This window comes from Nerophis ophidion, linkage group LG10 (assembly GCF_033978795.1).
Source record: "Nerophis ophidion isolate RoL-2023_Sa linkage group LG10, RoL_Noph_v1.0, whole genome shotgun sequence".
Classification (NCBI taxonomy): domain Eukaryota; kingdom Metazoa; phylum Chordata; class Actinopteri; order Syngnathiformes; family Syngnathidae; genus Nerophis; species Nerophis ophidion.
In genome coordinates, this window is record NC_084620.1 from 12,435,708 (window position 1) to 12,450,191 (window position 14,484).

The window sequence follows — 14,484 nt, forward strand, 5'->3', positions numbered from 1 at the left end:
AGGGAAACTCGGGGTAAAATATGTATTCATTTAAAGTTAATATAATATTTTCACATCATAATCATGATGTAGTGTCCTAACAAATTTAACACAGTCGGTCATCCGTTAAAGTACTCAAAATGTTTTATTTATGTACAAGATATTTTCAGGTCAAACAAAATCATGAGAAAATAGCAAAAGGAGTAAAATTGTGTTTTAAAATGACCACGTTGTAACATGTAACACTTGCACTTTCAGACCAAAGTGTAGGCAGTGGGATTCAGTACCTTCATGTTGGAGAAATTCTGAAGAAGCAGACAATCCTGCCGATACATGAACCTCTTATTGATGTTCACGAGCACAGCTCGTGTCCGGTTTGCCTCAGTTTGGAAGGTGGATTCGGCCATTGCTAGAACCTTCTTGGACAGCAGCAAGAGTGCAGCTCTTCGGGGTTAATCGTCATCTTTGCCTCCTGTCTTACTCAGCTACAACACAGCGGAGAACAACAATTACCGCAACAGAAGTGTGCACCAGTCTCACACGGTCTCGATTCAGATATTAATCCACTTACGTGCTGGATGTACAGTGAGCATAGAGAGGAAAAACATACAAGACAAAAATCAATAGTGCTCTTTGTTAAATGTGTGCCATGTTGTGGTGGAAGGTTTAAAAACATACTTTGATGACGTCGATCCAGTTCCAACCTCTAGGCAATTCCCCTTTGTGGTCTGAAAACACAATCTATACATTAGTCAGGATGACTGAAATTTCACTAAAGAGTTCTCCTTGTGTATTTTTGCTCCTGAAAATGAATCTGGTAGTCATTTTACATAACATAATATTAATGAATTTTTAAGAAATCGGTAGATACATATTTGGAATGCCTCTTTTCTATCCTCAGAGTCGATATGCTGCCCCCTCTTGGTGTGACATCACTCGCAAAAGTGGAGCCAATTTTCTCGCATAGACAATGTGGATAAAGGCATGTAAAACTAGCATTTTGATCACTTAATTGCATGTTTTTGCCGACATGGCCCATTATTACTTAAAATGATATGCATAACATTATATATTTTAATATTTATATGTATTTAGTGTAATATATGTATTTATATATGTAAGTAGGGGGAAGCTCATTTTCAGCTACTCTAAACACGAGTACAGTCTCCAATTACAAATCATATACAGATGCTAGATTTTACAAAGAAAAGATCACTCATAGCAGTGGTTCTCAAACATTTTTCACCAAGTACCACCTCAGAAAACCCTTGGGTATCCAAGTACACCCATAATGACCAACATTGAAATAAAGTAGCATAGTATGCTTAAGTATTAATTCATTAAAAATAAGGCAGGGGTTTTATTTTGCAAGAATATTTAATATTTTTGGCCACTAACATCACACGCAGTTTGAATGAACAGTAACATTGTTTGAAAATGTAATTAAATGATTGTTTAGCATACACGTACCACAGTTTCAGAATCACAGAGGATTGTAAAATTCTACATATCAACTTGTAACATACTGTAATTTCTGTACTATATGCCGCTACTTTTTACTAAGCTTTGAACACTGTGGCCTGTAAAACGGTGCGGCTATTTACAGATTTGTTTTCGCTGATGGCCATAATACAAATAGTAAAAAAAAACAAAAAACAAGTATTTAAACTAAAAAGGTGTGTTATTGTTTTTGCAATCTTTTGGAAGAGTTTGCTAACTGCTTTAGTGCCCTTCCTTTTAGAGCGGTGGCTCTAAATCTTTTTTCACCTAGTACCACCTCAGGAAAAAAAGTTGGCTCTCCAAGTACCACCATAATGACCAACATTAAAATACAGTAGCCTAGTAAACCTCAGTATTCGTTAAAAAAAACAGACCAGAGGTGTGATGTCTGTCGGAGTGTTTTCGTGTGTGCTATCCAAATGTTATCAAGCTAACGTTGTTAGCATGAGCTAATATGCTAACAAGTTAATGATTGTGTTAGTATTATTAACATACAATAGCATTACTTTTGTATAGTTTCAGTTTCACAAATTCCTGAGTAAATACACCAAGACGTCATCATGGAGTTATTGAGTCTATTTAGCTGATTGAAGAGCTACAGTAGCTTCCGCAGCTAGTGGGTCCATGACAATGACTTCTGTTTTGTTTGATCAACCGTTTAACTGCCACGTGAGAGTCAATGTTTGGAAAAAATTAAGTTATGTAAATATACATTTACAAAATCTGTGTAAATTACTAATTTCGCAACGTATATACAGTATCTGAGGCTTATAGTACGGTACAGGTAACATATGTAAAAATATTTTTTTCTTCTAAAAATTAGTGGGTGTGGCTCATATACTTCCTCATTCTCCGCAAATCACTTTTCAGGCAGGGACGGTGTGTTTGAGACCATGGGAAAAACTCACATCAAATCCAAACTACACAAACATAAAACATTAACACAAGTAAAACAGTATGAATTGATATATATATATATATAATGGACGTCAATGTGGATGACTATGAGAAACCTTGGAGAAGACCGCAGATGTGGGTGACCCCCTCCCCAGGGTAAAATATATATATATATCCTATAATTTCTGCACTATTGACGAGTGATGTACCTGTACCGTAAAATTGACCACCGGAAAAAAGACTGATCACCGAAAACCGCGCTACCAAAACCGGATTTGAACAAAATGCACGCCATTGTGACTGTCTGGAGCATTGTCAGCATGTCTATAATGTGGACATACCGTATGTTTCGGACTATAAGTCGCAGTTTTTTTCACAGTTTGGCCAGGGGTGCGACTTATACTCAGGAGCAGAGGTGGGTAGTAACGCGCTACATTTACTCCATTACATCTGCTTGAGTAACTTTTGGGATAAATTGTACTTCTAAGAGTAGTTTTAATGCAACACACTTTTACTTGAGTATATTTATAGAGAAGAAACGCTACTTTTACTCCGCTCCATTTATCTACAATCAGCTCGCTACTCGCTATTTTTTTTATCGATCTGTTAATGCACGCTTTGTTTGTTTTGATTTTGTCAGACACGCATTCAAGGATCTACGCATGCCTGCGTTTCACCAATCAAATGCAGTCACTGGTGACGTTGGACCAATCAAAAAAAACCAGGCGGTCACGTGACCGTCACACGTCGAATCCAACCGAAAAAAGTTGAAAAACTTATTGGGGTGTTACCATTTAGTGGTCAACTGTACGGAATATGTACTGTACTGTGCAACTTATTAATAAAAGTTTCAATCAATCAAAAGTGTAAAGGAAAAAAAGACACTTTATTTCAACCGTACTTCCCGTCAAAAGCCTAAAGACTGATCGCACAGTTCAAGTCTTCACATTAAAAGTGCCACTCCATCGCGCCTGCGCTAACAAAATAAGAGTCTCCGAAAGCCAGCGCAAACAAGCGAGCGAGTTACGGATTTTGCCGCCAATGTATTTCTTGTAAAGTCGATAAAAACGAATTTGGAAGCTGGACAAATAAGATGCCAAAAACCAACGACTTTCATGTGTTATTAGACAGAAAGGAGGAACTTTTTTTCTCCTCCATTTGAAAATGTGGACATTATCAGCACTACTGTCTGATTCCAATCAATACAAGTCATAAGAATCAGGTAATACACCAACTTATATTCTTGTCTTCATGAAAGATAAGAATCTATATGTTAAACATGCATGTATATTCATTAAAACACCTTTAACGTGTCAACAAAAACGGCAAAATAAATAACTATAAATTATATACTGTATATATATATATATGATATGTGTGTGTATGTATATATGAGGTAGATCACCTCGACTTGGTCATTTATTAAGTAATTGATTAACGTTGAAAAACTTATTGGGGTGTTACCATTTAGTGGTCAATTGTACGGAATATGTACTGTACTGTGCAATCTACTAATACAAGTTTCAATCAATCAATCGATGAATGCCTAATGAGCCTATGGTGCTGTTAAGTCATTGTGGCTCAATTTACCTTAATTTTTTTTATTTTAATGTATTATTATTTAATATATATTGTCGTTTTAGTTGCTTAAGACATATTCCTGGCTCTGAATTTGCTCATTGCTATTTTTATGTTTTTGTGCATTATTTGTTGCCGTAATCATTAAACAAACAGGTTACTCATCAGTTACTCAGTACTTGAGTAGTTTTTTCACAACATACTTTTTACTTTTACTCAAGTAAATATTTGGATGACTACTCCTTACTTTTACTTGAGTAATAAATCTCTAAAGTAACAGTACTCTTACTTGAGTACAATTTCTGGCTACTCTACCCACCTCTGCTCAGGAGCGACTTATGTGTGAAATTAAGACATTACCGTAAAATATCAAATTATATTATTTACATCATTCATGTAAGAGACTAGATGTATAAGATTTCATGGGATTTAGTATTTAGGAGTGACAGATTGTTTGGTAAACATATAGCATGTTCTATATGTTATAGTTATTTGAATGACTCTTACCATAATATGTTACGTTAACATACCAGGCACCTTCTTAGTTGGTTATTTATGCGTCATATAACCTACACTTATTCAGCCTGTTGTTTACTATTCTTTATTTATTCTAAATTGCCTTTCAAATGTCTATTCTTGGTGTTGGGTTTTATCAAATAAATTTCCCCCAAAAATGTGACTTATACTCCAGTGCGACTTATATATGTTTTTTTCCTTCTTATTATGCATTTTCGGAGCGACTTATACTTCGAAAAATACTGTGATCTTCATGTATATTGCAGATATACCCACGGATAGCCGTCTACTAAATGTGCAAATATTAAGAGGACAGTGGCGGCTTTTCAGAACTAAAAGTCCAACGAGAGCAACAGCGCCAAGCAAGTGCGATGTCATGCTTGCTGCAGCGAGCCTCTTTCGTCACGGACATCAAGGGACATTAGTTAAGATTTTCTAAACATGAGTACATTCCATAATAACACCAGAAGAAGATTCTAGATGAGTTCCTAGTTTTTAATTAAAAAAAGTAATTAAAAGTCTGGAAACACTTGAAAAAATCTTAAAGTACATCGTACAAAAAGCAGTAACATTTGAACGTTAATACGAATTTATGATAACAGACTTGTTTTAAATGTATGTTTACATTATTTTTTTTTTAGCCTTTTTAAAGAAAATCATATCATCATAGCAGTTTAGGGGAAACCCTGCTAGCCAATATGAAATTGCCACTGGGCTACTGCTTGTGACATCAGCAGGCTAATACAGGCCCGCCCACCTTTTAGAGTCAAAAATGGGTGTTCCAAAATGTGTTAAAACAATGTGTAGGAAAACAAGCCGAATACCACTAATGTGCCTATTTTGGGGGTTACTTTACTTGTAGACATAATTTTTAGGTGAAGAATAGGGGTGTTACGGTACACAAAAATTTCGGTTCGATACGTACCTCGATTCCGAGATCTTGGTTCGGTTCATTTTCGGTACAGTAAGAAAATAACAAAATATACATTTTTTGGTTATTTACCAAATTTGCAAAATCTTCCACCAAAAATATTTTTCTTAGTGGAATATTTGATGTGAAGTAATGGGAACCTTGGATAGGTCAATAATTCATAATAACATTGATTTTGATTCAATATTATGTTTTGAACAATGACAGTTTGAAAGAAAAAAAACGGTTTGTTTTATTAGTCAACATTGCAACTTTTTCTAAATTACATTTAACTTCTAGGCTTTTTTTATTTCATTTTTGTTGTTTTTGTTTATTTTAATAGTATTTTTAGAATGTACCATGGGCCTTTAAAACATTCGCTGTGGGCCGCAAATGGCCTCAGGGGCACACTTTTGACACCCCTGCTTATAGATAATAAAAAATAAAATCTAATAAATCTATGGATGAAAAGCAGAGCCTGTTGACGCATGCGCGTTTATCATAAGTCTGTCGCTCTCTCTGTCTCTGCCCCTCCCTCACGAATGCTGCTGCGTGCACAATTTGTTTTGTTTTTAACCCCTTCTTAACCCCGAACGTACATTGAAAATACACGCAACCCTAACTTAAAATGCCGGACATTTGAGGCATTTAAGAAACTCCACCCAGAAAGAGGACTTATCCGGTAAAAAGAAGAGGTATGGTCAGTCTCTCGATCGTAGCTCAGTCGCTGCTAGCATGCCATGTGTTGTGCCTCGGTGTGCATTGTTTACACAACGTGCGGTACGCTACTTATTATGTCCGTGTGGAAACTCGTTCGGTACACCTCTGAACCGAACCGAAACGGTTCAATACGAATACACGTACCCTTACACCCCTAGTGAAGAACCATGAAATAAGTGCCAATGTTCTTGGAATTAGTTGGGCCCTTCAACTGTCTATAAACATACTATCATAAGAGTGATGGTCAGAACAAGAGGTGATAAAGCATCATTCCACACCTGTACGACTAATGATCCTCCTCTTCTGAGCTTTGGTCAGCTGCTCCCTCTTCTCCTTCTTTTTGGCAGTCGCCGTGGTCAATGTCACCTCACTGTTGGACGTTAAGGTCTGAGGGTCATAAGCAGTCTGTCACAGCAAAGTAATCTTTAAAAAAGACTTCTGCGAGAAACAATACAGACCACAGCAGTGACTACAGGTGTGTGGTTCTCCATCAGGGCTTCCTGGTTCTCTTTGGCCCACTCAAACAGTGTGTACATCATTGCAGTCCCCATGTTGGCCTCCACTTGCTCTTCCAGCTTGGATAGGATGAGCTGCTTTGTGCCTGGAGCGCTGACATGAACAATAAAATACATTTTAATTAAAAAACAATTCACAACCAGATGTTGAGAATGAAACTTACAGTCTGTTGTTAAAAAAGCCATCAAGGGAGATTTGTGGGCCAATCTCAGGGTATGTCTCTGGCCATGTTACATCCAGAATGAATGCTTTGGAGTCCTCCAGGTCTCCTATCTGTGGATTCATGAATTGAAAGGCATGAAAACTACCAGTTTGTCCAGCTTTAGGCTATTTACAGTAAGAAACAATCAGGGTACTTACTCGTAATTGAAAGGAAACTGGACTAAGCTCTTTAAAACATTCATCGCCCTCATAGATAGAGCGAAGAGCTTCCAACTCCATCTAAAATATTCAGCAAAGAAAAACAATCATTTATTTTTCCTTGCAGGGTCTTTATAATAGTGGCACCCGTTTAGCCCCTGGGACTGGCTGATATCAACACAGGGCAGGGGTGGACAACCTTGACTGTCAAAAGGTTTTGCCCTCTCTTACACTAAAGAAAAATAGCCTGGATGCGCAAAACTTAACACAGTGTTTAAAGTTTTGAAAGTCAGAATCTTTTTATATTATTTTATCTATTACAGCATTGAATACAACAAATAGAAGTGATGTGTTGATGTGTAAAGCAGTGCTTCTTAAATATTTTCTGGTACGCACCCCATGGAAGAAGAAAATATTTTTCGCCCCCCGACTCTCCACCATGACTATAAATAGTATAATTTGTCGACAAAATTGTTATAACTATACTTCTGTATAACAATGTACGCTTATTAATATTAAGTAAAAAACACACCGGTTTTGAAGTCAAGTGCTATATACGCTTAATCATATTCTGGTAAGGCAAAAAAAGCATGTTCCCGAGGTCACAAGCGCCCACCCTGGCAACGCACCACCCCACCCCAGGGGGGCCTACCCCACCATTTGAGAAGAACTGGAGATAGGCACCAGCGCCCCCCGCGACCCCAAAGGGAATATGCGGTAGAAAATGGATGGATGGATGGTGTAAGGATGTCATGTCCCTCCCATCTGAATACAGTTTAGACCAGGGTATTGGCAATGACTTCACGATACATATCATCACACGATATTGCGATATTCTACATAACTCACTGATAAATCTAAAATGCCTTGCCAACCCCTGACATATATGGTTGTAGATGTAGCCAAAATCAAAACCACAACTAACCATTGCTTACATTTACTCAGATAACAGGTGATCTGTTTTTAACATACCTCAGATTCTTGAGTTAATTCAATATCCATTTGTGCATATTTGTACTTTTCTATTATTATAAGGTGTGTTTGCAAAAGAGTATTGTATATTGTTCTAAGCTGTGATTTGGGGGTTGAGCTCTAGGGGACAGCAACCTTAATCTGCTAACATAGCCGTGTATAAAGAGTATGGCCAACTGAACGACAGGTGCCACGTTTTTCTACCGTATGCGGCTGTGCCTGGAAGCATGCAAATGCTGTCGTTTTGGCGTTAGTTTTCATGATGAAATAAAACAAAATAATATGTCTAATTATATTTCGAAACATACTCCACCTTATGAAATTACAATAAAACATGCTTTTATTTAGTTTAAGTACAATTATGCAGCCATATTTGATGCAGTATGGTGCTAAATTCAGGCAGTGTTTAGTGACCAGCAGGTTCTCTAACACTTATTCGACGGTGCAATCAATAAAGGTAAAAAAAAAATACACCGAACGACCCAAAAAATAAATATTATCCTCATTTTGCCAAAATTTTAATAAGCTTTGGACTAACAATCACTTTGAAATAATTACTTTTCCCCATATTTCTTAAACATAACTCAGATATGGTTACACCAGACAATACAGAGTGATTTTTGGTCCATAACATATTTTGCTTTATTCATTATCGATATATTTTTTGGCGCCTTATGTAGTATATTTTCATGAGCATTCCAGTTCATTTTATCATCTATGATTACACCCAACATTTGGTTGCTTTTACTCCTTCAATGTCCATCTATTTGTATTTGTTTTTGACTTTCTCTTCTACTGTTACCAAATTGCTTTTTTAAAATTTGACTGAGATCTAAGGATAGCCTGTTTTTTCAAACCATTTGATTGATTGAAACTTTTATTAGTAGATTGCACAGTTCAGTACATATTCCGTACAATTGACCACTAAATGGTAACACCCGAGTAAGTTTTTCAACTTGTTTAAGTCGGGGTCCACATTAATCAATTCATGGTAATTTAATTTAATTGCTTTAATTAGTTAATATCTTCTGTTATTAATTATGTATGTTCTGGCCTGAACAAAATGCAGATGTTGTGTGTTTACCTCACACAAGACACTGTAATCGGTGTCCATTGTTGACGGCGAACCGGCAAACTCTTGTGAAGTGAAGTGAATTATATTTATCTAGGGCTTTTTCCTCAAGTGACTCAAAGCGCTTTACATAGTGAAACCCAATATCTAAGTTACAATTAAACCAGTGTGGGTGGCACTGGGAGCACGTGGGTAAAGTGTCTAGTCCAAGGACACAATAGCATTGACTAGGATGGTGGAAGCGGGGATCGAACATGCAACCCTCAAGTTGCTGGCACGGCCGCTCTACCAACCGAGCTATACCGCCCCATACTTGTCTTCTTTTCGGGTTGTGGGAAAAGTGATGTAAAAACTTTCCGGAATTCTTGCCGGTAAAGCAGGGAAATTTTACACATGGAAAAACAAATGAGGAAACGCAACAAACACATAGGAACTCTCTTAAAGGAATCAATAAAGTGCTATCCATCTATTTATCTATCTATAGCATCAGCTCAAAGTTGGTAGCAAACATGGCGCTCTGTAGTCACATGAGTGCCTTTTGACCAATCATTGAGGAGATTGCCTGAAACGGGGTTGGTCAAGAGAGCGTCTTGCTATATAGTAAGGTTTTACAGTACTTTTTTCTTTTAATAGAGGCCAATGAAAGGCTGATTTGTAAACAGCAGGGGTGTGGGAAAAAATCGATTCAAATACAAATAGAATACGTTGTGCGATTCAAATTCGATTCACTTTTTATTTTTAAGAAACATTTTTTAATCAATCCAACAAACCACTAAACAGCAATACCATAACAATGTAATCCATTTACAAAACTAAACCTGACCCAGCAACACTCAGAACTGCAATAAACAGAGCAATTGAGAGGAGACACAAACACGACACAGAACAAACCAAAAGTAGTGAAACAAAAATGAATATTATCGACAACAGTATCAATATTAGTTATAATTTCAGCATAGCAGTGATTAAAAATCCCCCATTGAAATTATCATTAGACTTTTATAAAAAAATAAAAAAAGAACAATAGTGTCACAGTGGCTTGGATCGCATCTCATAAACTTAACACACTGTGTCCAATGTTTTCACAAAGATAAAATAAGTCATATTTTTGGTTTGTTTAATAGTTAAAACAAATTTACATTATTGCAATCAGTTGATAAAACATTGTCCTTTACAATTATAAAAGCTTTTAAAAAAAAAATCTACTAATCTGCTAGCATGTCAGCAGACTGGGGTAGATCCTGCTGAAATCCTATGTATTGAATGAATACAGAATAATTTTGAATCGAAAAAATATCGTTTTTGAATCGAGAATCGTGTTGAATCGAAAAAAAAAATCGATATATTATCGAATCGCGACCCCAAGAATCGATAGTGAATCGAATCGTGGGACACCCAAAGATTCGCAACCGAAACAGTTATCTGTCATCCTTCCCTATCGCCATTCTGCTAACATTACAATATTTTATACCATCATCTAAAAGACTTGCAGCAGCAATTTCATTTAATTACAATTACATTAAAGCTTTCATACAATCACAAATCTTTATTTTGGTGGTGTACTAATGGGTGTACAATCCAGGTCAGGGGTCACCAACACGGTGCCCGCGGGCACCAGGTAGCCCGTGAGGACCAGATGAGTCGCCCGTTGGCCTATTCTAAAAATAGCTCAAATAGCAGCACATACCAGTGAGCTGCCTCTATTTTCTAAATTGTATTTATTTACTAGCAAGCTGGTCTCGCTTTACTCGACATGATTCTAAGAAAGACAAAACTCAAATAGAATTTGTAAATCCAAGAAAATATTTTAAAGACTTGGTCTTCACTTGTTTAAATAAATTCATAAATTTTTTTACTTTGCTTCTTATAACTTTCGGAAAGACAATTATAAAAATAAAAAATACAACATTAAAAATTATTTTAGGATTTTTAAACACATATACCTTTTTACCTTTTGAATTCCTTCCTCTTCTTTCCTGACAATTCAAATCAATGTTCAAGTAAATGTATTATTTTTATTGTAAAGAATAATACATTTTTTTAAATGTAATTATTCATTTTAGCTTCTGTTTTTTCGACAAAGAATATTTGTGAAATATTTCTTTAAACCTACTATGATTAAAGTGAAGTGAATTATATTTATATAGCGCTTTTCTCGAGTGACTCAAAGCGCTTTATATAGTGAAACCCAATATCTAAGTTACATTTAAAGCAGTGTGGGTGGCACTGGGAGCAAGTGGGTAAAGAGTCTTGCCCAAGGACACAACGGCAGTGACTAGGATGGCGGAAGCAGGAATCGAACATGCAACCCTCGAGTTGCTGGCACGGCCACTCTACCAACCGAGCTATGCCGCCCCTGAAGAGCTGCGACCTACCACCATGATCTTGAACTACCTTCCCTCTGTTGCTAGATATCTCGAGATGTATGTTGTAATTAGTATATGTGCTTTGCTATGGAGTTTTTTTCCCACTCCAGATTGGGACACCAAAATATTCTGGCAAATCTAGAAAATCTGTAGAATCAAATTTAAATCTTATTTCAAAGTCTTTTGAATTTCCTTTAAAATTTTTGTTCTGGAAAATCCAGAAGAAATAATGATTTGTCTTTGTTAGAAATATAGCTTGGCCCAATGTGTTATATATTATAACAAAGTGCAGATTGGATTTTAACCTACTTGAAACATGTAATCAAAATTCTAAAATTAATCTTAATCAGGAAAAATTACTAATGATGTTCCATAAATTATTATTATTTTTTCAAAAAGATTCAAATTAGCCAGTTTTTCTCTTCATTTTTTTCGCTTGAATTTTGAATTTTAAAGAGTCGAAATTGAAGATAAACTATGTTTCAAAATTTAATATTCATTTTTTTCGTTTTTTCTCCGATTTTAAAAAGTTCAGTTAAGTGTTTTTTCATCATTTATTACCTACAAAAAACCTTCCGTAAAAGGAAATAAAATGTACGACGGAATGACAGACAGAAATACCCATTTTTTTAATATATATAGATTTATTTATTAAAGGTAAAGTGAGCAAATTGGCTATTTCTGGCAATATATTTAAGTGTGAATCAAACTGGTAGCCCTTCGTATTAATCAGTACCCAAGAAGTAGCTCTTGGTTGGTGACCCCCTGATCCAGGTCAATACTGGCATACTTTTATTTTGAAACGTATTTTGCACTGAACATGAAGTTACTGCATGCAGAATTCTATGTAACGTGACATTAGTTATGTTGTGACTTGGCCAAAATTATGAAGTTAACAGTACTGCACTAGGACAGCAATTGTCACCACAATGACCCCCCTTTGACCGCATTTTACGTGGAAAATAGCGGTTAGCCATGGTCGATGTTAACTTAAACGGGCACTTTTTATGACAATAAGAAAACCGTGTTCGTTCGACATAGACGGCTTTTTAGTATGAACAAATGAGCATTGTACGGCTAACAGCAGCTAGCATCGTCATTATTCACTCCTTCCTACCTCTTGATCCTCGTTTGTTGTCATGATTCCGCTTTTCCTTCCCTATGACGTAGTCTTCTTCCTAAGGTTGATGATATTTGCGAGGAGTGAGCTACCAACACGCCATGTCTGTCACTAAAAAGCAACACTTTAACCAGATTTCACCAGAAGTAAGAAGAAGCTCCACCATGACATTAGCGCATGCGTAGTCAAGCATTGTTTTCTTCTTTTGAGGCGAGCAACACGAGTTTGACAATAATACTGCCACCTGCTGGACATATATTGTCTGGACAAAAGTACAGTAGTCACTTAGGTTAGGATAGGTCTTTATTGTCATTGCAACAAGTACAACGAAACTTTGTTTTTCAGCACAAACCTGTTCAAGATTAGACAAACAAACAGTGTACAGGGTTACAGAACAAGAACGCTGATGGGTAGCCATAAGGCGCCCCGTAAAAGATGGGAAAAAGATAAACGCTGGGGAAGGATGAGTAAAAAAACACAATCTAGACTGGGCTCCTAAGGGGGCCCAGTCTGGAGTGGGAATAAAACTCCATAGCAAAGCACGTATACTAACTACAACATACATCTCGAGATATCTAGCAACAGAGGGAAGGTAGTTCAAGGTCATGGTGGTAGGCCGCGGCTCTTCAGGCACTGACCACTTCTCATTATTTTAATCTTTTGCGAACAACACATTAATCCCACTAACTAACAAATAACACACATTGCTATTATATAATATTTAAAGGTCTGTGTATGTTTTGGTATTCAATTTTCTTTTCATAAAGGGATACCAAAACATACACGGACCCTACTGGTTTATTTGAATTTAGTTTTAAAACGCAAAAACGAAAATGGAAATACAAAGTGCTTTTCTTTTTTGGTTTTTAAAAGAAAAATGAAGTTCCCAAGTAAATAAAAATGGAAAAACAGCCCAAATCGGGTCCGTGTACCTTCCTTTCATTATATTTTCAATTCTTAAACGCAAATCAAAAAACAAATTTCGGACCATTTTTTCCAAAAGTTGGACAACTATTTATTGACACTTTTTTTTCTCCTTTCAAACGGCAATAGGACACCTGTTGAACAAACATTTTAGCGTTAATGCTAAAAAAAAACATGCTAAACGCAAAGGAAAAGCTAAAATTTTGCTTTCGGTTCAACTTGTCATCACACAGATAACCACACATTTTTGCATTTTGGATAAACATGAATTTGATGTTTGTATTTATCTAGAACAATTAAAATGTATAAAAAGAAAACAGCACAAAATAACATTTTATTGCAATATTATAATGAAAATCAACGCCTTTTTTGTTTGTTTGAAAATCTGCCATATAGAGTAACAATTGAAAAACGGCCATAAATTAGTTTTTTGGTTTGTGTTTCAGAATTGGAAATATAATGAACGGAAGTTACGCGGACCAAAACGGATGTTTTATCGTAGTCTGACACCGGAAGTCTTAATTTCCAAAGTAAAAGCGGAGAACTACAGCCCCCGTGCGTCTGGCTAAAATGTCGTTGGAGCCCTTCACATAAATATTCTAGACATGGCACAACGAGGTCTGACGTCTGCATATACATATATATCTATATGCACATATAATACGAAAGTGGAGGCAAAAATTGATTCGATCGCGCATCATAGTATTGATTTTCTTGCCGTCCACGGTGCTGTCTTCAAAATTACAACTTCCGGTTCCAATGTCGGAATATGAAAGCACATCAATTTTGGTCTGCCTTAGGTTTAGTTTCTGTTGATATGTTTGTAGATATTTCTGCAGAAGTCTGGGAACTTTGTGCCAGGTCTAAAGTATTTTCTTTCCATGTTAGCCAGGGTCACAGGCACACGACACGGTAAGGTAGTCATTATAACTGCCTGTTACAGAACCCAAAACCAGTCAAGTTGGCACGTTGTGTAATTCGTAAATAAAAACAGAATACAATGATTTGCAAATCCTTTTCAACTTATACTCTATCGAATAAACTGCAGAGACAA

The 14,484-nt window shown here is 36.3% G+C and overlaps 1 protein-coding gene across 2 annotated transcripts; it reads right to left on the reverse strand.

Annotated features, from left to right (window-relative positions):
- Window positions 1-105: 105 nt before the first annotated feature.
- On the reverse strand, window positions 106-12,718 carry rwdd (RWD domain containing 4). Of its 2 annotated transcripts, none has more exons than XM_061912417.1 (6): window positions 12,504-12,718; window positions 6,977-7,057; window positions 6,780-6,889; window positions 6,559-6,709; window positions 6,379-6,487; window positions 106-707 (listed from the first exon to the last, which is right to left on the reverse strand). In XM_061912417.1, the coding sequence occupies exons 1-6, from the start codon at window positions 12,525-12,527 to the stop codon at window positions 646-648; spliced, it is 537 nt and encodes a 178-aa protein (XP_061768401.1). In that variant the 5' UTR covers window positions 12,528-12,718; the 3' UTR covers window positions 106-645. The 2 variants fall into 2 exon arrangements, with proteins under 2 accessions (XP_061768401.1, XP_061768402.1); XM_061912418.1 differs by having other exon boundaries at window positions 106-720.
- Between the last annotated feature and the right edge of the window lie 1,766 nt (window positions 12,719-14,484).

Excerpts from the sequence above, each read along its gene's own strand:
- rwdd (XM_061912417.1), bottom strand. The coding sequence starts at position 12,527 with ATGACAACAAACGAGGATCAAGAG. Across the intron at positions 6,710-6,779 it reads GGCTTTTTTAACAACAGACT|CGCTCCAGGCACAAAGCAGC; the intron begins GTAAGTTTCATT and ends TGTTCATGTCAG. Across the intron at positions 708-6,378 it reads GAGGATCATTAGTCGTACAG|ACCACAAAGGGGAATTGCCT; the intron begins GTGTGGAATGAT and ends TTGTGTTTTCAG.